Raw genomic sequence first — 24,047 nt, forward strand, 5'->3', positions numbered from 1 at the left:
CAGTTATGATCCTATTATGTCAATGTATATGTTAGAGATATTATTTCAATGTCTAAATGAAGTAAACAATCTTATAAAAACAGCACAGCTATGACTAGTCTAGTTTCTTCCCACATGTTGAAATACTTAAGAAAAACAAACATCCAAGAGAAGATTTTCTGGAAAACAGTCTTGTCAATTTGCAATGCCTTTCTTAATAAATAAGACAAAGGGTGTTATTAAAATAGTCGACAAAATATTAGTTAATACTGCATCATTCAACATGTGCCCCAGGCCATCAAATGTAAAATTAAAACCGAAAGTATATAGAGCTGGCAAGATTGAAACCTGATATTTGTAATATTCTCAGGTGCAAAGCCCATTTGGGCTGAATCTTTACCTTGATGTTGGGCGTGTAGAGGTTGCGGAGTGAGGCCAGCGCAGCAGACAAGCTGTCTGTGCTGTACCCCACCCACAGAGCCTGCAGGATGCTAGATGAGATACCGAGTTTCTTGCTCAAACCCTGCAAATACAGCAGAGGGTGCAAATAACATTAACAATGTATCAAAGCTTTAGTATAGCAAGCCAAATGCATGTTATCATTTCTGCACATTCTTTACAAAATTTAAGTGAACATTTATTACTTTCCAAACATCACTTCATCTTCATGTATTGCTAATTTTTATTTAAACAACTCCATTTAGAGAAGAAAAATTTAAGAGTAAGCAACACGTTATTTTATGTTAAATATGCAAGATAAACTTAACATACTATTTGGTGGTGACCACTAATTAAGCCGCGATATTAGTTATAACCGCTCTTAGAGGCAAGTTTATTTTTGGCATTGCCGCGCGAGCTGCAAGCACGTCTGCCTTTTCAACAGACCGATGCTTCTTGTGACATTAACAGAACATTTTCACAACCTTTCCTGCCATTGAACCCAAAAAGAAAGTCCTACAATGAGCTAAGCCATGGATACCATACGGTTGTGGCCAGTCACAGTCCAGTGAAAGGGAAATAACCAAGACACAAAGACAATTTATCACAATTTTTTTGTCTCCGACTCCAAAAGAGTGACTTCTGCAGCACTGAACTGAGCAAGCCAGCTGTGGCTTTTAATAGAAAAAACACTAAATTGATGCTCCCTATTCTTTTATTCTCAAGCCTCTGACCTGCTAAGTGCCATGGCAACCCTCATGACAACTGATGAGCCGATATTGGTAGGCTGCCACTCGAGCTATCGCCCGTGACGCTCTCGCATGTCGCACACTTCAGTGATCATCTTGCTGCATTCTTCTACAATCAGCTTCACGAAATAAAAAAGTGCCCCTACAACACTTGGTTTAATGGAAAATGAGAATTCTTTCGGTAAAGTCACGTAGAAAGAAAATACATTAAATAATATAATACGATGTTTCGATTGCAACACAAGCAGTCGTCATCAGATAGGACTAAGTTTGAGAGAAAGATAAAACACAGACACGGAGACACACAGACAGACACACAAGCAGAGAGAGACAACACAGAGACACAGAGAGAAAGACACAACATAAACACACCTCTTTGTGTCTATGCAGCAGTGCATACTGACTGTGGCGGAACCTGCTATCACTGCAACAGTGCATACTGACTGTGGTGGTACTTGCTTTAACTACAGCATTGCATACCCACTGTGGTGTACCTGATTTCACTACAGTAGTGCATACCCACTGTGGTGGTACCTGCTTTCACTACAACAGTGCATACTGACTAGTGGTACTTGCTTTAACTACAGCAGTGTATACCCACTGTGGTGGTACCTGTTATGATTACAATAGTGCATACTAACTGTCGTGGTACCTGCTATGATTACAGCAGTGCATACTGACTGGTGGTACCTGCTTTAACTACAGCATTGCATACCGACTATGGTGGTTCCTGCTTTCATTACAGCAGTGCATGCCGACTGTGGTCATACCTGCTTTTACTACAGCAGTACATACCGACTTTGGTGGTACCTGCTTTCACTACAGAAGTGCATTCTGACTGTGGTGGATACCTGCTATGATTACAGCAGTGCATACTGACTAAGGTGGCACCTGCTATCACTACAGTAGTACATTCTGACTCTATAGCAGTATATATCGACTCTATAGCACAAACTACTAAACTGACAGTGCCGTGGTGAGACCTATTCCCGTGCAGAGCCCCCGCCCTCGCCTAGATTGTCCAGCCAGCCGAGGTGGCACCTTGGCAGGCGGGGGGCTGAGCCACTACCCCCCCCCACCCACCATCACCCCCTATAATATTAGTGTCTACCAACCCTATACTTTGCTGATTTTACCTCAGCGTTGTGTATTTTTTTTGCATTTTGAACACGAATGAGAAATCCCCCCCTCCACCAATGACGCGTGTGCATTTCTAGGGGCAACGCCCGGGCAGCTTTAGTGCTGCGGGAAGAAATCATTAAATAATAAATAAAAATCACTACATTGTTTATTTAACTACTTTAAAGTTGACGGATGGGAAAATGGAATAGCGCTGGCTCACCGCGGGGCTTCCGGCGTGGTACCTGGCTACTTTTTTAAAAAGATATAAACCCCACTGATGGCGAGCCAAATCCTTCGCAAGTTGCGTCCACACACAGACAGATGGACAGACGGACAGACAGACAGATGGACAGACAAAAAAATTACATTTATAGGTTAGATGCAAATGTGCTACAGGAAATATTGCTGCAAAAGGGAGCAGAAGAAAACCAATTAAAGAAGTGGGCAAGAGCCAATGAAGTGCTTTTGGACATCACTCTTCAAAAGGGCATCAATGCGCTTAAATAAAATATTATACAACATAGTTCTCCTTCAATTATGACATTTATTTGCCAAATAGTTTATTTTTTTTATGTTGTACCATATTAATACTGATTGCAAGTAAAATATCATTGCACATCGAATATTTCAATATCCATATATAAAAAAACAGGCCGGTGAAGTCTGCCTCTAAAAATGTTAAACTTTTGAAGTGTGTTCCTTTAAAACGTAATGATTCTCTGGCTAACATCCACGTTTTATGTTGCTAAGGGTTTCGATTTAAAGCTTTCGTGACTGCAGGGATTCATCTTCTTGGTTCTTTCAGTAAAGTCACGTATAAGGGAAGTAATAAAATAATAAAAATAAAACATAATAAAATAATTCTCACGACGTTTCGGCCACAACGCAAGCAGCCGTCCCTTCTACGTGACTTTACCGAAAGAACCAAGAAGTTGCTAAGGGTTGTTTGCATGAACTCTGGCAGTATGAACTTAAGTGCATGAGTGAAATTAAATCATCAAAATGAAGTCAATTCACTGGCCTTTTTAAAATGTAGTACATGCTAAGATTAATTAAAATGTATAAGAAAGCTAGCGTTATTAAAAAGACAAACATTTGTTGGACTCGTCTTGGAATCTCAATGAATGAATCCGTTTCTTCTTGGAGATCCGTTTCTTCTTGTAGAGTTCCGCACACAAAACACTGTGCGCCTTTGCATGGCAGATGAGACCTGCCTTATAGATGTGAGCCTTGAGGACGTGGTGGCCCAGCTCCATCGTGTGCTGTCGGTTAAGCTTTCCCTCCTGACGCGAGAAGCTCATGGCCAGCAGTGCATGACCACTCCTGCACGCACAATCACATCAACAATGATGCTGTAACAGATGGTGAAGGCAGATAAACCTATACTCGAAACCCACAACAGCCAAACCATCCATGTGAAGGGCAAACATTCAAAGGGTAGAACACACTTATGCTAGGTACAGCTGGACTTACTTGCAATCTCACAGTTCGCACGCAAAATTGATAAATCACACAGGGATCAACATGCACCTGAGATACACACCTGGACAGCTACAAAGTGGAATATAGACTGCAGTACAGCACACTTATCGATCTGTCCTTGTGTATGTTTGACCAGTCTCCTTGTATGCTAGGCTTTTATTTGGCTGCTTCAGTTTCCTACCAAATTCATAAACATTTCAAGAAAAAATTCCATCTTGTATAGCACCCTCTTGAGAATTGAATCTTGATGCGATTATTATCTCTGAACTGATGAGAGTCCGATACAAGCACACATTATTAACCCTGATGCTATTTAAATGTGTGGTTTGACTTAGTACAGCACACACTGTAAAATGTTGACACTAAAATTGATTACTGTATGAGACATGTAAAACAAGTATACTCATTGTAATTTCTTAAGTGGCTATTCTGCCTGTAACTTGAATTATATAACATAATTTAGTTAACTCGTGCAATAGTTGGGGTTGTGCATTTATCAGACATTGACGACAGACGGGTTAAGTATTTTTTTTCTATAACTAGCAACAGACACATCCTTTGGATGTGTCCGTCCTGTCCCAGCAAGCCAGTCAACTAAACGTTTAACCTTATATAGAGCCCAGTCTCTCTCCGTCTTTCTCGTGCTTTCTCTTTACTGTATATCCCAATTTATCTCAAATTCTCGCTTTGTCTCCGATGTAATTTATTTCTCTATTTGTCTGTCCCCTCTTCTACCTATCCCTTCCTCATTATTCCTCTCCTCTCTCTACTGTATGCCACCTACTTCCACCCCATCTCTCTCTCCATCTTAACTTTCACCCTTGCTCTCCTTATTCCCAGCTCCCACTTCCATGACAAAAAGATGTGGAAAAGCCTTCGTTCAGTAGTGGATTTACAAATCGTTGTAAAAAATAATTTAACCATTTCACGTAGAGACTTCATAGAATTTACAAAGTGTCATCGCTTCTCAGGGGTCGATTCCAATGCAGTTTAAAAAAATATCCTTCAATGTTGATTATGGCACCAACAAAAAGGCCATTGAAGGCTTCACACTCCAGGAGCAACTCCCACTCAAAATGCTTCACCTATCTCGGTATAACCCACGACTTAAACAGCTGTCTTCTGTCAGAAATTTCCAAGACCGCAGATTCATCGAGGTTTTGATCACTTAGGCAAGAGCCTCCTCTTGCAATTCTCTGTCTCTAGCTAGTCTCGGCAAATTTTCACAGTAGATACAGCCTTTGATGCTCTTTTGTTGGTGTCATTATAGTTGCTGAAGATGGGGAAAAAATAACGCGATGAAAAAGACAAACGTGAGTGCCAAAGCTAACAAATCACGAGAAGGGATGATGGGCAAGCGTGGTGATGGAAAGGGTGCCAAATGAGGGATCCTGCTCAAAACCACTAAGATGAAGTGATGAGATGAGCATGTGTGTACAAGCGAGATGGACTGTGGAATTTGCTGATCCGTGGGAAGTGGTGACGTTGGAAATCCTTCAGCAATGGATAGAACATAACTGATGATAATAATGATGTAAAACAAAGTTTATGAAAAAAAACTATTGTGAGAGCATGTTTAGTGTAATACTGCACCATTTTATTTGATTTTTTTCCCCCAGTTGACAAGGTGTTCTCAATTATACAAATAGGCTTATGATGATAATTAAATTATGTCTGTCAGGGTTAAAGAGACATTACACAGATGAAGCATGCATACCCATAAATTAAATTTCAACACTATAACCTGGGGCCTGTTCTCTCCAACTTGCCTAAATTGCCACAATTATTTTCACAAGACTCACAGTACTCACGCTTTGCATGAGTGTTGATCTATTGCAGAAATGAGCATTATTTCAATATATTGCATTGTATAACCTTGTCGGTTCAGAAATAAAAGAGCCATCAAACTCTGGGTCAACCTCAGTAGTTATCAATTTTGGTATCGCTCTGTGTGCCACCTGTTAATGACCATTTGATCACATAAACTCACAGCTTACAACCCCCATTATATACTGGTTGCTGCCTTTGATATCATTGATAGTTCCAAACTGGCTGATAATGGCACAACGTGTACACAGAACAAAAAATGTGTCAGGTTAATTACGTTTATTAAACCGTTGCAACTCAACAGCCTGCAAAGAATGGTGACAAAACAAATATCTATGGATTTGGATTTGTGTACTTATTAATTTAGAGAAAGTATAATTCAGTTAAAAATGAGGACAGATTCACATCTTGCCAAACTAGGTGGCAATTTGCTTTATTTTTTTATTAAAGAAGAGAACGGTACATATTCACAAAAACATCGCTGTACATTTTGACTTTTGCATATGCTGTGTCGTGCGACTTGCCGTGAGCTAGAGGGACCCCTATTGGCACAAGGGCTGGTAATTTGGGACACACACTTACGGAGCCAGATGGGAGACATAAGTGCTCACATAGCCCATCTGCAGGTCGGTTATCAAAAGCTCTCTGCTTTTTATTTTGATGGATAACGAAGAAATGCAATAGCGGACAGCACTATTGACTGTATATATACAAAATGTTGTTGCAAATATAAAACACATCAAAATTAAGCGCAAATATATATGTATAGGCTTATTCAATTTGAACAACCTATTGCGTCATTATTTTTCAGCATCACAATCTTTATTTAGGCTGGAGGAATCCAATGAGATATGAAGTTCTTTTTCACGGATGTACAGTAAGCTACATTTTTTCAAAATAATATCAAAGGCAGGATAAAAATAATAATATTGAAATAAAATATTTTAGTAAAAAAGTACTTTATATTTAATTTAATCTTATTTGTCATGTTAAGAAGCAGAATAAGATACAAAATATACTTAACCATTACTCTCCAATGTGTATATATATACTTTTTTTTTATACGTAAACCCCACAGTTGGTCAGTTAAAAACGTCTCAAGGTACCCCCGCGCAGACAGACAGACACACAGACACACAAACAGACAAAACATTTCTTTAATAGGTAAGATATTGCCATGATGCGTACCATAAAATTTGGTCTGACTGAAAACTTTCTGTGGTGGGGGTATAATCATACCCATCAACCCATACGGTTTAACTGTATTCAATGCGGGCAAACAAGCTTTTGTCTCGGTTTCTCCCTTGTGATTGGACTTTGTAGGATGAACGTTAAGATTTATAAGAGCACGGGGTGACCAATAAGGTCTGAATTGGTCTGTAATAAGGTGAGGGCACTGATTAGGGGTTCACAGGTATGGTATATTATAGTACTCTCATATTTACCAAGATGTCTGGCTTGTGTGGCAAAAGTCTTCCAAATTACCCTTGAGCGGGGCTCTCTACAGCTCCCTATAATGTAGGCCCTTCTGCCAGCAGTGTTGTGAGCAAGCAATTGCAGGGATGCACCTTTACTTTTAAAAAATATTTTGACTCTATTAGTTTGATACAATGAAGCGAAGTAGGCAATCAGTCATAGATCAATAGGTAAAGGTCTCACCTGGGATCACAGAGGAACTTGGTGCTCTCGCCCTCGGGCCGCCACATGAGCCACTCGCGGAACGAGGGGTGGCAGAACATGCGCGTGCCATCCCGCCGCCGCACCAGGAAGGGAGACACGCTCTCCAGGGCAAATGTGAACGCAGCTACGGCATCCGAGCGAGGCCCCGTCACCCATCCAGCCGCGAGCGCACGCAGCAGCTGCTCGTCAGCGAGTGGGTGCAGAGATGCCAGTGCCACGCAGAGCAGTGGCTGTGCCCGGGAAAACGCTGCCCCCGAAGGGAAGCGCAGATTGCACTGAAGCAGGTACACCTCCGACAGCGAGACAGGGAGCACCTGTCAAAAAATTAGCAGAGGGATAGGGGAGATACACGTGTAGTGTCGTGCGTCTCCTCTTCGTTCTCTTACTCGAGGCTTGTGTGCGTGCGGGTGGCGTGCGTCGCACACACACTCAGTCGGAGACGAGGTGGTCGCAGGAGACACTGTCCTCCCCTTTTATTGTTATTGAGTTCACGCGACCACTCGGGGCCCCCTCTCTCTCATGACCATGCTGCCTCACGACCCGTCCCAGACACGACCCTATCCGCGTTGCACTCACAGCATCGACCGGGACAGCCAACTTCTGTCTGGGCTAAGGCAGCAGTGACGAGGGCGGCGACAACGACAGCGATGACGAGACGAGTCCAATCCCAGAACCGGCAGCCCGGAGCCCTCGCTCTCTGCTACTTATATTCACCTCGGCGCGGCTTGGCTCCGCGCTAGCCATGTCTCCCTTCTCGAACCCACCAGAGGGTTCCAGGGGCTTACCCACAAGGTCTACTCTGACCCTTGCCCCAGTTCCTCCGCCCTGCCGGCACACCCGCGTATATGCTCAGCGGCCGTGCGCTAACTGCCCACCTGCAGTTGCAGCTGCTGTACAACAGTCAGCGCTATTTCACTACACATGTGTAATGAGCGACTTCTGCGACACGTCATGTAAAGGGTACTTCTTTATTCTTATACGGGCACAACACAGGCCAACCTTATCTTCTCACTCTGAGTACAATACTTAGATGTTAGCGTCTCTACTGGCTACACACACACGGCCGATCACTCGGCGCAGTTCCACCGTCCACACTCGGCTACGCCGCTGGCTGGTGGCGTGCTGAGGAGGGTGATGTAAGCCTGCAGGAGATCTTCCACGTGGCCGGATGACGGCGAGTAGCGACGCAGTCCGGACCCAAGACTCCACACATGAACCCCAAGCCCTTGTCCGCCTCCGCTTATATCTCCCCAGGCGTGGCTAGGCTCCGCCTCTGGCCACGCCCTATCGTGGAACCTTTGAGCAGGTTCCCGGAGCATCTCGGCCAACCCTGCCCATTTCCTTTGCCCCAGATACCTCTCCCTTTAAGATTGGATGTTGTTTTAGCGGTGCCTGTACCCGTGCTTCCCTTTTCTAGCCAGCAGGTGTCATCATGTCATTACACATGTACTGTACAAATGCATAAGCTTTGCATATGTATGGGTTGTACTGTGTAAACTACAGAATACATATTCTGAATACTGCTCATAACAGGTAAGCTGGATATAACATTGTTCGGTTGGAATGTGTGAACCACTGCACCACCATTCCACCATTATGTATGAAGAGTGCACGCAGGAGGCACGTAGATTTTGCAAGTCTCCATTGTAAAAGAGATGTTGGTCTCAATGGGCTCTAACCTGGCTAGAAAATTCACAAGCTGTGCATGTTATGCATGTAATGAGTCTCTGCCACCATGGTTGAATTCAAGAATCGGGTGTTTTTTGTATATTGTGGTAACTGAAGTGCCTTTAGTGGCTGGAGGGAGTCATGTAAACCAATTATATACAATTTAGTATGGTATGATTAAAAGTAATAATCTATGCCTCAAATTTCCTGCCTTGCTGCTGGCTGGGCTCCTCTCTACCCCAACAGTAACTCTGTTGTCAGTGGCTGTGGGCCACTGTCTCCAAAAATAGTTGGGTAACTGGCTAAAATGGCATTTTACGTGTAACAAATAAATATTGAATTGTGGTGAAATGGCGGAAGAAGCTCATTGGACATTATAGACAGCAACACCGAAGGTGGGAGGAATGAATACAGAAGACTTACATGGTTCATTCAAAATTTCTCCAACTTTTGAATGTGTGTGCCTTTAAGGTTATTCTTTCACCATAATATTCTTTAAATCATAAATAGTATAAAAAAAACCTCACAATACATATTATATTGGCATTATATTACACAAATATCAGATTACGTTGAGTGCTTCGAGTATATTCCATGTTGAAGATCATTAGGCGTGGCAAGAAAATCCACACATCATAATGAAGAACGCAGGTGAGTATCCTACCCGCTTAGTGATGCTGTATTTAATGCCAATGCACATTCACTATATGCTACTATGACCAAATAACCCCATCTTACCTATAAAAGTCATGTTTTGCCTGCCCGTCTGTCTCCGTGTTTGGACGAAACTTGCAAAGAATTTGGCTGGCGAACCGTGGGGTTTACGTTTACAAATAAGTAGTCAGGTTCCACCCCGTAAGCCCTGTGGTGAGCCAGCGCTATTCCATTTTCCCATCCGTCAACTTAGAAGTAGTTAAATGTACAATGTGGTGAAATGTATTTATTTATTTCCTCGCATCATCTGTGGAGGGGGGGGGGGGTGATTTCTCATTCGCGTTCAAAATGCAAAAAAAAATACACACAACGCTGAGGTAAATTCATCAAAGTGTCATGTCTTCTTCTCCCCCCCTCCCCACCCCAATGTGTGCACTTACTACTATAGGGTCGGTAGACACTAATATTATAGCGGTTAGATAGTATTATTGTAGCGCGGGCGGAGGGATGGTGTGGGGGGGGGGGGATAGCGGCCCAGCCCCCAGCCTGCCAAGGTGCGCCACCTCGGCCGGCTGGGCAATCTAGGCGAGGCCGGGGGCTAACGACGTGACTAGGCCTCACCACGGCACTCTGTCAGGTTAGTAGTTTGTGCTATACAGTCGATATATACTGCTATAGAGTCAGCATGTACTACTGTAGTGATAACAGGTACCACCACAGTCAGTATGCACTGCTGTTATCATAGGTACCACCACAATCAGTATGCACTGCTGTAGTAAAAGCAGGTACCACCACAGTATGCACTGCAGTAATCATAGCAGGTACCACCACAGTCAGTATGCACTGCTGTAATCATAGCAGGTACCACCACAGTCAGTATGCACTGCTGTTATTATCATAGCAGGTACCACCAGTCAGTATGCACTGCTGTTATCATAGCAGGTACCACCACAGTCAGTATGCACTGCTGTTATCATAGCAGGTACCACCAGTCAGTATGCACTGCTGTTATCATAGCAGGTACCACCACAGTCAGCATGCACTGCTGTTATCATAGCAGGTACCACCACAGTTAGTATGCACTGCTGTAATCATAGCAGGTCACACATGTCAGTATGCACTGCTGTAGTGAAAGCAGGTACCACCAGTCAGTATGCACTGCTGCAGTGAAAGCAGGTACCACCAAAGTATGCACTGCTGTAATATTAGCAGGTATCACCACAGTCGGTATGCACTGCTGTAATGAAAGCAAGCACCACCACAGATGCACTGATGTAATCATAGCAGGTACTACCACAGTATGCACTGCTGTAATCATAGGTGCAACCACAGTCAGTATGCACTGCTGTAGTGAAAGCAGGTGCCACCAGTATGCACTGCTGTAATCATAGCAAGTACCACCACAGTCAGCATGCACTGCTGTAATCATTGCAAGGTGCCACCACAGTCGGTATGCACTGCTGTAGTGAAAGTAGGTACCACCACAGTCAGTATGCACTGCTGTAGTCATAGCAGGATACCACCACAGTCAGTATGCACTGCTGTAGCAATAGCAATAGCAGGATACCACCACAGCCAGGATGCACTGCTGTAGTGGAAGCAGGACCACCAGTCAGTATGCACTGCTGTAATCATAGCAGGTACCACCAGTCAGTATGCACTGCTATAATCATAGCAGGTAGCACTGCAGTCAGTATGCACTGCTGTAGCAATATCAGGATACCACCACAGTCAGGATGCACTGCTGTAGCAATAGCAATAGCAGGATACCACCACAGTCAGTATGCACTGCTGTTATTATCATAGCAGGTACCACCAGTCAGTATGCACTGCTGTTATCATAGCAGGTACCACCACAGTCAGTATGCACTGCTGTTATCATAGCAGGTACCACCAGTCAGTATGCACTGCTGTTATCATAGCAGGTACCACCACAGTCAGCATGCACTGCTGTTATCATAGCAGGTACCACCACAGTTAGTATGCACTGCTGTAATCATAGCAGGTCACACATGTCAGTATGCACTGCTGTAGTGAAAGCAGGTACCACCAGTCAGTATGCACTGCTGCAGTGAAAGCAGGTACCACCAAAGTATGCACTGCTGTAATATTAGCAGGTATCACCACAGTCGGTATGCACTGCTGTAATGAAAGCAAGCACCACCACAGATGCACTGATGTAATCATAGCAGGTACTACCACAGTATGCACTGCTGTAATCATAGGTGCAACCACAGTCAGTATGCACTGCTGTAGTGAAAGCAGGTGCCACCAGTATGCACTGCTGTAATCATAGCAAGTACCACCACAGTCAGCATGCACTGCTGTAATCATTGCAAGGTGCCACCACAGTCGGTATGCACTGCTGTAGTGAAAGTAGGTACCACCACAGTCAGTATGCACTGCTGTAGTCATAGCAGGATACCACCACAGTCAGTATGCACTGCTGTAGCAATAGCAATAGCAGGATACCACCACAGCCAGGATGCACTGCTGTAGTGGAAGCAGGACCACCAGTCAGTATGCACTGCTGTAATCATAGCAGGTACCACCAGTCAGTATGCACTGCTATAATCATAGCAGGTAGCACTGCAGTCAGTATGCACTGCTGTAGCAATATCAGGATACCACCACAGTCAGGATGCACTGCTGTAGCAATAGCAATAGCAGGATACCACCACAGCCAGGATGCACTGCTGTAGTGGAAGCAGGACCACCAGTCAGTATGCACTGCTGTAATCATAGCAGGTACCACCAGTCAGTATGCACTGCTATAATCATAGCAGGTAGCACTGCAGTCAGTATGCACTGCTGTAGCAATATCAGGATACCACCACAGTCAGGATGCACTGCTGTAGTGAAAGCAGGACCACCACAGTCAGTATGCACTGCTGTAGTGAAAGCAGGTACCACTACAGTATGCACTGCTGTAATCATAGTAGGTACTACCACAGTCAATATGCATTGCTTTTGTTCTGCCTCACGGTAGGTGTTTTGCTCCGTGGGAGGAGTGGGGGCGTGTGTACACAAGAATTTCCTGTTTTTGATGCCGAGTTTGGTCACGTGACCAAGAAGTTCCAATTTGACAGCCTTTCAGCCACGAGGCTGGGGGTCCACCATTACACAGAGTTCAAGGTGGCGGCACACATCGCGTCCCAGTCAAGCCAGCTGTAATTGTACATTGTGGGACTTTAAGAAACATTGTCTGTAAGTTCGTTTATGTTCTTGTAATACTGGGAATGCTGTTATAATGTTACAATGACCGTTATAATGCTGTAAATGCCTTTATAATGCTGTTAAATTGTTATGATAAATACGAGGCCTAGTTAACAACAAAGCCTGCAACTTGCCTTATTGTGAATGTCACTTGTAATTTAATAAGTCGAGTCAAACTTGTACCCAAGTAACTATATTGCGATCTTGAGAGCAAGGATGACGAAATGTCTCATTCATAGTGCAGTGTTATATGCAGTGCTGTACATCTGGGGTGCAGTGTGATGATTGCACGATGTGCCTTTGTTTAACACAGTAGCTTGTTCTCTTGTATAGCTGTTCAGTGCTGTTGTGGGTGCCTGGTCCATCCAGGATCTATTGTTGAGAAACATGTTATCTAGGACAATGTTGTGATGCTGTAGTGTTCATGCATTGTGTTGATGTTTCCAAGTATTAACAGACGGTGTATCTGTGCTGTGTTTTTCCATCAGTTTTACCTCGTTCAATTCAATAAATTACGTTTGGAGTCGGATGTTCACCCTGGCTCTGAGGGTTTATTGGATGCGAGGTTAACTACTCTGATAGCGGTGCAACGCAGCGCACAGCGAGGCCGAGACAGCTGTAATCATAGCAAGGCACCACCACAGTCAGTATGCACTGCTGTAGTGAAAGCAGGTGCCACCACAGTCAGTATGCATTGCTGTAATCATAGCAGGTACCACCAGTCAGGATGCACTGCTGTAATCATAGCAGGTACCACCACAGTCAGTATACACGGCTGTAATCTTAAGAGTGCCACCACAGTCAGTATGCACTGCTGTAGTGAAAGCAGGTGCCACCACATTATGCACTGCTGTAATCATTGCAAGTACCACCACAGTCAGTATGCACTGCTGTAATCATAGCAAGTACCACCACAGCAATATGCACTGCTGTATTCATAGCAGGTACCACCACAGTCAGTATGCACTGCTGTAGTGAAAGCAGGTACCACCACAGTCAGTATGCACTGCTGTAGGTGAAAGCAGGTACCACCACAGTATGCACTGCTGTAATCATAAGTAGTCGCAAAAGCTGACGTGTTAAACTCACATTAATCCTTCACATTTTGAACATGAATACTTTTAAGTTACATGGCCAAGGTCAACGGCGACGTGGTGTATTCCGCAAATATGCCCGACTGTGAGGGCGGGCACAAGCCGGCGTGAGTAGGTTAAACGTTGAATTTTATAAGGGCACCACGGGGTGACCAGCCCCTCCCCACCCAGCCCCACCCCTCCCTCCCCACCCTCCCCTCCCCACCCAGCCCCACCCCACCCTCCCCACCTAGCCCCTCCCTCCCCACCCAGCCCCTCCCTGCACGACGGACTGACACAATAATCCCCTGTGGGCTGGTGTAACCAGGAGGTTCCTACCAGTATAATACAATGAGTTTGACCTGTGTAATGTAAATACATAAGATGTATAATCAATAAGCATTCCCAACGGCACAGATTATACTACATCCAGGGCCAATAACCACACTGTTTTCTGACTTAATATTTTGCCATTTTTAGACATGATATTTCATTATTTTCAAATCAATATTTATTTTTATGTTCTTCTGTGGCAGTTTAATTTGACTAAATAAACTTTCGAAATTATTACACAAGGCAGTTTCCAATGCCACTCATAATTAAAATTTTAGTAAAACATAAAAAGAATTGTAATACGTCAATAATTTTTAAATCAGAAAAGAGGAGGCAGACTTAAACATAGGTAATGTTCTTACAATGTTGATCCTTCTTGGCAGGTCATTCCATGTAACTATAGCTCCGATTAGTGGAGACGAGTCATTCAACGTTGCACAAATGTTTGGCTTATTAAATTATTATATTCTGTCGTGAACAGATGTTTAAATGGCTGCAGACCTCTTCCAGGAATACACCTAGAATATGGCTGTGTGCCAATTGCGACGAATATCTAGGGTTGGCAGAAGATCATTTGTAGGCAACAAGCACTCCCTGAGTCTTGAATGTGAGAATGACGAGTCAGTGCATCACCTTGTAGCCGGAGCTCTTCAACACGAGGTGTCCTTCTTCTATGAGGTCGAGGGTAAGACGAAGAAAGAGGTACGATCCGCGTGCCAAAGAGGACAGGTGCGAGACCAGCTTAGCCAGCGCCGCGCCATCGGGCCGTCCACTCAGCGCAATGTTGCTCTGAATCTCGTGGCTTCCGTTGACACGATACATGACGTAGGCCTGCAGGTCTCGTTCCACAAGTCCCATGTCTACGGCCCCGCCAGCCACACTGGCGCTGTCTAGCTGGATGGTGGTGAATGGCAATAAGCTCGTCACCTCCTGGCAAAGGAAAGAAAATCACATTGATATACATGGCATTGTATAAACAGATGTATACACAAATGAAAACAAAATCATTTAATACCACTTAAAATATTTGTTGGTTGTCAGACCAAACTTTAGGTTTGTGAATGTATTTTTTTAAATCCCATGAATAAATACATAACATTTTCCGACAAGCCAGGTGGCCAAAAAAACTTGATTATACATGTTAAATGTCCTCATTCCTACTGAATGCATAAATAAAACAGCCTCGGAATAACCAGCACCTGCATGCTGTTTCGAACGGTCAGCACGAGCTTGAGCCATGGAGGGAACTTGCAGAGGAGCTTAGTGATGAAGGAGGCAATGGTGTCCCCGTAGTCAGGCTTGTGGAACTCAGCCTCATTGAGTCCGTCCACTAGAACCAAGAAATCTTCATCTAGGATCTTCCGCTCTGCAATGGAAATGCACAAGTAATGGTAACTGTTATTGCGTGGATACTTACTTCAAGGTTTTCTTACCACCACGACACAGTATTTAATGCATATTTTTAAAATACGCATAATCTCAGTTGCATGAAGTGGATTATGCAAAATGGCAATTAGCACTTTATTACTAAATAAGGATCTATAGACTTGTAAACTTCCACATGCATGGACCTCAGATTAACATGGTTGACTACGTATAGTGAAAAATATTCAACATACATACGTACATATTCTGCACAACAGATACTACATTACAAGTATGTTTGATGTCTATTGCAGCAACATTACATACTACTAAGTAGAATGACGTTTGGCAAGAGATGAATCCAAACACACGCTTCCCCTGCAGTGTCCTTGTGCAGCACTCACCCCTTCTCAGTGCCGTCAGCGGCTCAAGGACCCCTCTACGCAGGGCAGTTGAGGGGTCCTGGACACATGCGCGCAGGCTGAGCAGGCTCTGCAGGTGTGGCTCCCGCAACAGCAGCTCCCGGTATGACACCAGCTGCGGGGCTCGGCACAACAACGCCGCCACACTGTGCACAAACTCTGGCACCAGGCAGGTGTATGTGTTGTCGGCCTGGCAGTAATGGTAGGCCACCACCTGCAATGTAAGGTGAAGTTAAGGACTGATCGGCAAGGTCAAGTATGGGCAAACAACCACCATGAATGACACAGCATGGCAAGGTCTTCATTCAGCAGTGGGCAATGAAAGGTTTTCACATTATTATTGCATTATTTCAGGACTCCTTCATCCCATATGCCTCCGGCTCACACATAACATGCGTTGCGACATCATTTTATGTCTGGTGAAGGCGAATGATACGGCAATCTATTCCTCTCGACGAACTCTACACGATGCCCTAATCAAAGTTTTGTTTCTTCTGCGCATTCGTTCTGGCTGCGCTTGGACGACATGACAACAGAATGATCCACACCAGGTGGGTCGCGGCGTTTATGTGCGTGGTGGGATGGAGCCACCAAAAAATAAGTAATTAATTACGTTTTTACTTCTGTTTATTCGGGACCCCGGGGTCCCACAATAAGGTTCATATGATCATATTATGCTTGGTTTCTATGCATGTAAAATTACATTCTTCTGCTAATTCTACCGGTTGTGCCTCATGTTATGCAATAGTTGTGGTAAAAGGCCAAATGCAGAAATGGAAATAAAATATGACGCAGGACAGCTGTCAGTCTGAACACAAGCTTCCCCATTTACCCCGTTCCCTGCAGTCTGCTCGCACGTCACCGACTCCTTCTCGGCAATGCATTCTATTTTAAAATATGCCAAAAACAGCAAAAAGGCCTTTTTAAAAATCAAGATAGGGGTAAGACTCAATAACTTTCAAACATACTTTTTTTAAAGCAAGCTCTAGCTGCACGAGTATACATACACTCTAAAATAAAATATTTTGTATTTCTCTAAGTGAAACAGTACACCATGTGTTCGGTGTCTACACCCCATGTTTAGCTTGCACGTGTGGCACAGCACCTGAGCTGCAAGTCTTTTCACAGCCTCTTCGGGCCTGCAGCGCAGCTCCGGCGTGTTTGGGCAGCTTCCACGGCTAACTAAGCGCATGCCATCTGTGGTAGGCGGAGGCTGGCCCAGCGGCAGCTCCTTGCCGAGGTGTGGATCTGTGCCAAGAGAGCAAAAGGAAGCCTTTTTTTCAGCAAATTAAATCAGCAGGTCCATTTCACACTGACTATCTGTAACACAAATGACACTATTTGGCCATTGACCCGAAAAATAGAACAATTAATGGAATTTAAAAAATAGAGGAGAAAAAAATGAAATTGACACCGAGATGCATCACTCACTTTTGTGCTGTAGGCGTGGGCTGTCAGATGCGATCTGCCACATACGCGTGCCGTGGCAGCTAAGGGCCACCATCCGAGACACAATGGCCGTCTTGCCGGTGCCGACTCCCCCGACGACGACAGCCCCCCTGCAGCTGGTGTTCCTATCAGGGCTGGTGCCCGTGCCCCTGGTGCCATCCACGCTGGTGGCCAGCTGCCGTTCGAGCTCGCAGTACAGCCAGTCCCGTCCCACAAACACAGAATCGGTGGTCACGCTCGGCACCTCGAAGAGCAGTGGCTTCAGTGCAATGTCCGGCGGCTTGTATGGCGCAAATCGCACTGCACGCCACAAGCAAATGGTTTTAAAACATAACACTGTGTACAATGTATTTCAACAAAAATGCTAAAACGGTTTTATTTGTCATTATTTTTTTAATTGTATTTGAATACAAGGCGAGGCAGCTGGGTGGGAATATGTCGACAACAAGTTGGGGCATGCCAGCCTATATTTTCATGAGACATCTTTCGGGTTATGTACACACCTTTCACTTCCAGTTCAACATCCACCTTGCCATGTGGTCTCCTGAGTACTGAGCTGGGCCACGGAATGGCAGTCGCTACTGTGATATGTCAGACTGATGAAGACTATGAACCTCTGAATGTTGCCGAAACGTCTAATTTACTCTTTGGTTCTTTCGGTAAAGTCACGTAGAAAGATAATTAAATTAAATAATAGCATACGACGTTTCGATTGCAACACAAGCAATCATCATCAGGTACGAATAATGCAATACAACACAGAGAGTCGGCTAACATAACAGTCAACACCCTACCTGGTTGATTACGTTCTTCCAAAGATTGAGAGAGAGACAAAAGACAGACACGGAGACACATAAGCAGAGAGAGATAACACAAAGACACAGAGAGAGAGACACACACATAGGCACACAGAGAAACAACGCCTCTGTGTCGAGGCCTTAAATAGAGAGAGGGGGCAGAGAGAGAGGGGGGGGTGGAGGAATTAGCATGTCAATGAGAAATTTTGAGCTTTCGTGACTGCAGGAAATACTAGAGCTACAACACAAGGACACAGAGAGAGCGATAAAACACACTTAATCAAACAAACTTAGTAAAATTTGGAAATGTAATGCAATGCAACACAGAGAGTCGGTCAACACACAATTAACGCAAAGCCTGGTTGATTACGTTCTTCCAAAGATTGTTAAATTAGAAGTTAAGTGTGAAATTTAAGAGAGAAACAAGACACAGACACGGAGACACAAAGACAGACACACAAGCAGAGAGAGACAACACAGAGACACAGAGAGAGAAAACAAACTTAAATCCTCCCCGAAGAGGTGGTTCAAACTTGATTTGGAGCTTTCGTGACTGCAGGAATTACTCTTTGGTTCTTTCGGTAAAGGCACGTAGAAAGAAAAATAAATTAAATAATAGCATACGACGTTTCGATTGCAAGACAAGCAATCATCATCAGGTACGAATGAATGAGAAAACAAGCCTAGTAAACTTAGGAATATAATGCAATACAACACAGGGAATCAGCTAACATAACAGTCAACACCCTACCTGGTTGATTGTTTATCTGTGTTCCTATGTGTGTGTCTCTGTGTTATCTCTCTCTGCTTATGTGTCTGTCTATGTGTCTCCGTGTCTGTTTTGTCTCTCTCTCAAATTTAGCAATCTTTGGAAGAATGTAATCAACCAGGTAGGGAGTTGACTTATGTTAGCCGACTCTCTGTGTTGTATTACATTATATTTCTAAGTTTACTAGTTTTGTTTTCTCATTCATTCGTACCTGATGATGATTGCTTGTGTTGCAATCAAAACGTCGTATGCTGTTATTTAATTTCTTTTTCTTTCTACGTGACTTTACCAAAAGAACCAAAGAGTAATTCCTGCAGTCACGAAAGCTCCAAATCAACGTCTAATTTATTCAAATAGATGCTGATGTGCCAGAATTGCTGTCGTCGGCTATAGGTTTGTACAAACAGTCCATGCCACAAATACATAGATGTATTTTGAAGTAGATTAAAAAACAAACATAACACAATTCTGAAACGAATTACCCACTTTGTTCTTGAAATTACACAGACATGTAAGAGGAATGGAAAGAGAGAGCAGCACTTACTTGAGTGGTTTAGCCAGGACTGCACTCTGGGAGCTATAGGCAGAATGCAGGGTAGATGTAGCCATGCAAGGAGAATTAACAGAACATTGTCAAAATGAAAACATAAAAAAAACAAGAGAACAGTAAGTGTTATAAGTCAGAATTTGTAGATAGGTTTTGAAAAATAAGAAAAACAGTACATATGTAGTATATAATAGATCAGTCAAGCACATTGTGTTTATGTGAAATGTAAGCAGTTTATTGTAGAACAATATTATTTACAAAAACATATTCTAAGATATACATTCCCGCAGAATTGGAATTGTGAATAAAATAAGTATTTATATTTATTTTTGAGCAAGCAGTTAACATTCTATGCCTCTTAACAGTGCCTGATATTTTAACATGTCGTTTGTTTATAAGGATGGCATATGCAACACAAGTGGGCCGAGTTTCCAATCTGAGCTCAGCATTTGGTTGCTTTGTGGTGCTCATGATTTGTAAAACAAGCTTTTATTCTGGGCGCATCCGTCAGCACCCGTGCCACCTGCCACGCGTGAGGTCCTGCCACTGCGTGGTTCAGCTCTGTGCAGCTCAGCTCTGCGCGCTGAAAGCCCAATCTGGTTAAATAATTCACAACACGGCTCTTATTTCTCAATGCAAACGTTGAAGAGATCTTTTGTTTCAAACGCACATTGAAGTAAAACATTTATTCATAGCACTTTCAACAAACTAGGATATCTTTTTGATTTGTATTTATTTTCATTATGGTATTTTTGTTATGTAAAATGTATTTCAGAAAAATAAATTGGGCCCCAAATTATAGTCGTACATTGAAAAGAAGAGCATATATTACAGAATCCATGACAGAAATCCCAATGATTTAGTTGTACCCAATTATACTCCGTAATGTTAAAGAAAATACGATGTGGTACAAAGACACAATTTTTTTCTTATCTACTGCTAATTGTATTATTTTGTCAAGGAAAAACTTTTGTAATTATTTTATATTCTTTGATTTGAAGCTTTCGTGACTGCAGGAATCCATACTCTTTGGTTCTTGTAAAGTTATATATGTGGCCCATCGCCACATATATAACCTTGTTGTAACAGCTCTCTCGCTGGTTCAGCAGTTCCACTGCTGGGTTATTTTTTCCGCCTGAGGACGACCGCTTGTGTTGCGATCGAAACGTCGCGATATATTATTTTTATTTTGTTCTATTTTTTTACCTACGTGACTTTACAGAAAGAACCAAAGAGTATTCTCAACAATAGCTAATAAAATAATGTTCCCGGAATGTTTGCTTGTTGGTTCCAACAGCCAGTCTACACATATAGGGGGAGAAACTTTTCCGGAATCATTTTTGCTAACAACAAAGTTTTTTGTCCAAGTCGCTTTGTTCATCATGGGCTGTAACACTGGAATGAAAGTTAGGTGTGTACTTACAACACAACTTTGTTCAAACTCTCCTCAAAATGTTTCTTATTGCATGTGCAACAGTGATATGATTGGCCGACTGTTGTGATATTTTGGCAAGGCAATGAAAAGGCAAACATTCAAGCATGGTGGCTTTTAGGTATGTGCAATAGCATTAAGATGTATCATGTATAAAGCCTACATGTTAAACTGGATTAATCCTCTTTTTAATGGACAAAAAATAGCTCAGCTTTTGTAAATATACTGACATGTTCCCAATTTTCCCTTATCTATTATATACAAAGCGAAACACTGTGTTATATTATTAGGCATCACAGCCGCATTTCCATTCCTAGATACCCTGCCAAGCTTGGGTGATCTCTCTCGGTCAATCATGCAGGCAAGAGGAGTGGGTGTGGGTGTTAGGCCTCAGACTATATACCCTATGTTACCAATGATCAAATACAAATACCAGAGTATACTGCATCAGTTTAGTAACGTGAAACTCCTCTTCTTGGTTCTTTCGGTAAAGTCACGTAGAAGGGAAGTAATAAAATAATAAAAATAAAACATAATAAAATAATTCTCACGACGTTTCGACCACAACGCAAGCAGCCGTCCTCAGGTTTCTTAACCTGAGGACGTGAGAATTATTTTATTATGTTTTATTATTATTATTTTATTACTTCCCTTCTACGTGACTTTACCGAAAGAACCAAGAAGATGAATCCCTGCAGTCACGAAAGCTTTAAATCGAAATTTAACGTGAAACTATTGCAAAATAGGAACAGCGAAGTTGTAACGTGGATCAACATTTTAAGTGTGCAACAAAGTTACATACAGGAATGTTGCTGTCTGTTTAACTTCTGATTGCTATGTACACGTCAATCTCATTACCAGCAAAGGTCATCATTGGAACACAGCTCAAATGTGATTAACTGAGATGACATTTAATTACGATGTAAAATACGTGTTCCTTTTGCTTGCATTTTCTCATAACATTCCATCACATTAGTGTGTAGCTACAAGATGATATCTCTTCCAAAACATGCTACTTACAAGTGTTTATACTGCCAGTGGTTGTTCTCATTAATTTAATTTACTGTAATTAAATCTATCTTCAGTCATAATGACTTCATTTGTTTACACTGTCCAATGCGTTCCCTGAAAGCTAGCAATGGAACATAAACAAACTGGTATCGCCATGATTCCCCCAATAATTTGTGTTTAATAGTATCCACAAAGAATTTAAACGCAACTAGCAACACATTAAATACACTGGCACGGGTAAAGGTATTTAAAAAATGTATTAACGAATGTCCAAACTTAAAAATGTTCAACTCCACACTCGGCCAGTGTAATATCTTAAACATCGTGTTTCACTTTTGAAAATCATGTTCACAGTTGACATGATGATGCACACCTATTAAGGAAACCCCAAGTCATGACTTAGGTATTGGGCCTACACCAACAACAATGGGTTAACAGTTGATCCAAGTACCTAATTGTAAAAAAAAAACCTGGAAACTTAACTAAATTACGAGTAAGCTCCTGACAAGTATAACAGTTCAATCAGATACCTAGAAAGAGATTACAATACCTCTGTAAATATGCTCCAGGCTACATCTGAAATATTCCTCGCATATATATTTTTTTGTGCAAAACTCCTGGCAAAGTAAAGCACAAGGTGGACGAGGACGTTACAATGTTTTGGCAGAATGACAAGAATTCAGAGGCGGCAGTCTCTCCCTGAACAAACCAAAAATAGTCCCACATACATCCTCTCATCACCCAGCTGTGCCAGTGCATATGAACGCTTACTACAAGGATGCGCACAGAAGGGATTGGGAAAAGACATCTTCTAAAATATCAACTTTAGCGATAGTTTGTGCAAACACAACATGGATAACGATATGCGCAGTATTGTAATCTGAAGATGACTTTTAGTCACAACTGACCTACCTTCATATCTACAACCAAACTTTACATAACATATATGTTGACAGACAGAAGTACTGATAACACTAACAATGTGTTCTTTTAAGCACTGCATTAGGCAGAAATTCCATAAATGCCATATGGCTACAGTGGCTGAATATGGCTTTGCGAACATCAGGGCAGTGGGACTAAGTCTGCGAATAATAATGTAGCAGAGCCTGGCAAACAAGGCATTAGCAATAAAGCAAAGGGGCAGAATTATTCCAGCCACTCACCTCTGTGGTCAGGCTGCGGGTGGCCAGGTGCCAGATGCTGCCGTGGCATCCTCATAGATGTGCGGAGCGGAACTCCACGCTGCTCATCCAGGAAACTCAGGTCCTCCAGCCGCGCAGAGCTCGTGGCTGGCAGCACAGACAAGGGTCCCTTACCAAGTGGTGAACACTTCTCATGTAGGGGAAATAAAACGCCAAAGTTTGAAAAAGGGAAGTTGCAAACCACGGCTCATTGAGCAAAAATCCAAATATAAATGTTGTGCTCTGTAGAAATTAGGATCATCTCAGTGTCATTTTCTAAAGGATATTAATTTTATAGAGCTGCTGCACGTTAATATAATCTAATGCCAGTTTTTTTTGTAAATTTGGTATCTATGTATATATGTTCCTAGCAACGATGGGAACAAGATAATACCACCTGAACACATCAGCTGGGCAAAAATATCTGCATGGATATTTATGTGATGCTGCATTTCCACATTTTAGGCGATACACTATGTTCATCACCGAATGTTTTACACCTAGTTCAAAACTCTGTTGCATACTAACTTCATGCTATTCACCATGTGGAGTACATTTTTTTAAGTACAGTACTACAATATAGAGTATAAAATAAGTTATGCCAAGATTTGTCCAGGATTACACTTGAATGAGAAAATATGAATATAAATTTTAACTTAAATAATTACTTTCCAGTAAAGTTGTAGAGGCTTTACACATTTATAACTGCCACACAATTGTATGAAAGCTACCAGCTTCTCTGAAGTCTAAAGGTCACCTCTCTCGAGGCTAACATTTTCATGAACATTTTAATTACAATTTGACCACGGACATCACTGTTCCACTAAAACCTGATCCATAAATGTCCCTTCCA

General features: G+C 42.7%; 1 protein-coding gene across 11 annotated transcripts in view; it reads right to left on the reverse strand.

The window, feature by feature from the left end:
- Positions 1-24,047, reverse strand: part of LOC144718987 (protein TANC2-like) — a 77,849-nt gene that overhangs the window by 16,162 nt on the left and 37,640 nt on the right. For 9 of the 11 annotated variants that reach the window (XR_013585514.1, XM_078594699.1, XM_078594717.1 and 6 more), the window contains 10 exons: positions 23,177-23,302; positions 19,568-19,600; positions 17,440-17,757; positions 17,114-17,256; positions 15,991-16,222; positions 15,421-15,587; positions 14,855-15,151; positions 7,257-7,591; positions 3,503-3,611; positions 380-502 (listed from right to left, as the gene is read on the reverse strand). Coding sequence is in view for 10 of the 11 variants with exons in the window: in XM_078594699.1 (XP_078450825.1) it covers positions 380-502; positions 3,503-3,611; positions 7,257-7,591; positions 14,855-15,151; positions 15,421-15,587; positions 15,991-16,222; positions 17,114-17,256; positions 17,440-17,757; positions 19,568-19,600; positions 23,177-23,302 (1,883 nt within the window). In the remaining variant the exon portion in view is untranslated. The other 2 variants (XM_078594688.1, XM_078594745.1) reach the window with 2 other exon arrangements.

This window comes from Lampetra planeri, chromosome 1 (assembly GCF_965212315.1).
Source record: "Lampetra planeri chromosome 1, kcLamPlan1.2.h2, whole genome shotgun sequence".
NCBI lineage: Eukaryota > Metazoa > Chordata > Hyperoartia > Petromyzontiformes > Petromyzontidae > Lampetra > Lampetra planeri.